The following is a 1,715-nucleotide window of genomic DNA, read 5'->3' as shown; positions in this document are numbered from 1 at the left end:
TATATATATATATATATATATATGCGCGTGTGTGCGTGCGTCCATGCGTCCATGCGTGTGTGTGTGCCAAGAATTGTACGATAAATTTGCATTTTAAATGATTAATTAATGTGTTTTGAATGCGATACGTAACTGGAATTACTAGAGAATATTCATCTCCAGTAGTAGATGTCATATGTTTTCATGGTTGCTTCACTGCATTCCCTTGTAGTCGTTGTCAATGTAGGCAAAGACTCGCGGCTTCTAATTAACCTTTCTTTATTTTCTAGGTCAGCAGTATTCAATATTCTCATCATCATAGCGCTGTCTTCTGCACTTGCTGGGCAGGTAAGAATAGTTTATGTCAGATAACCCATCATCTATCAGATGTAGGCACAGTGCCTCTACGATTAGGCTAGCCGTATAAATTGTATATATCATTCCATATAACACATGATATGACAGCAACCCGGCATGATTTCCATTCTCGGATAACTCCGATAGAAGTATAGACGATAGCAGGTTGCATCGCACAATTCGATCGGAACTTTTTTCGCGCGATCTCATGTCTCTCTCCTGTCCATTGCGATTCACTTTCTATAGCGAAGGAAACTCGTTATCATATCGATTTGCCATCGGAGCGCGAGATGTATGTATACTATATCGCGACGCATGGCGAGAACCGATTGCGTATCACGCTCGCAATTAACGTTATAGACCATCCGCGTTGTTTCTTCGCGGTTTCTGTATCTTCTGTTGAGGAGTTCTCGTTACTATCGTTCTGCTAACAAATCGCATGCGTCCGTAATTGTGCACGCGTGAAAATTTCCCTGCGATTAACGGAAAGTATTTAATCGTGTCGTGCGATTTCATAGCATGCTCGACGTGTATGTATGTAGCGTACTCGTGCAGCATTCCACGCGCGGTGACCCAGCTATAGGAGGCTGTTCAACGTGATCACTACAGGGGTAGAATTTAACTTTTGAACACGGGAGTCCAACGGACTCCCTACCCTCAAAAAGAAAGAGTCCGCGGCAAAATGAGGGAGTCCGCAGTCTGAGGTTTAAAATTTAAAAGATATTAACAATTGCATTGTGCTTATTTTTAAGATTCATGCAGTTGCACGTCTGTCAAATTTTCTTTGGGCATTACCTGAATAAATATGGTAATTCTGCGAGGCCGTGCTCCGAACGAACTAGTTAGTATGGCAGAATCTTCAGGGAGTCACACGCACTCCTGCATATGTCAAATCAGGGAGTCCGACAGTAAATCAGAGAGTATTTGACTCCGGACTCTCGTTAATTTCGCACCCTGTCACTATATCGTCAATTAATCATCGGCTGTATAACGCCAACGGGGAATCCGCGCAGGAATTCTGTTAATCGTGCAGAGAGCGCAACGCAGATTTTGAGCGCGGGTAAAATGATCAGATCTTGCCTGGAATTAGTGGGTTTCTGCATGCGAAGGCAACATGCAACGCGCAACCAGCTGCCGGTTAAGGATCTTGAAAATCAGTTTTCTGTTTTCGGTTCTGGTCATTCCGGTCCCAGATCACTGATCTCTGTATACTAAGTTAGTATATAGAAATCAGTGTTCCAGAACCGATTGATTTATCATCACAGCAAATACTGGATGATGCAATTATCCTGCTCATGTCTCTCTCTCTCTCGCGCGCGCGCGTGCTCTCTCCATCTCTCTCTCTCTCTCTCTCTCTCTCTCTCTCTCTCTCTCTCTCT

General features: G+C 43.6%; 1 protein-coding gene across 1 annotated transcript in view; it reads left to right on the top strand.

Moving 5' to 3' along the window:
- LOC106809585 (sodium/potassium/calcium exchanger 3-like) overlaps positions 1-327 on the top strand; it is a gene marked incomplete at its 3' end in the record, with an annotated part of 19,282 nt that extends 18,955 nt beyond the window's left edge. Inside the window, exon 4 of the mRNA XM_014812718.1 lies at positions 269-327. Coding sequence (XP_014668204.1) covers positions 269-327 — 59 coding nt within the window. The remainder of the gene's footprint in view (positions 1-268) is intronic.
- Positions 328-1,715: the final 1,388 nt, after the last annotated feature.

Source organism: Priapulus caudatus, unplaced genomic scaffold (genome assembly GCF_000485595.1).
Source record: "Priapulus caudatus unplaced genomic scaffold, Priapulus_caudatus-5.0.1 Scaffold366, whole genome shotgun sequence".
In the NCBI taxonomy this organism is placed as follows: domain Eukaryota; kingdom Metazoa; phylum Priapulida; class Priapulimorpha; order Priapulimorphida; family Priapulidae; genus Priapulus; species Priapulus caudatus.
This window is presented reverse-complemented; position numbering and strand designations above follow the sequence as displayed.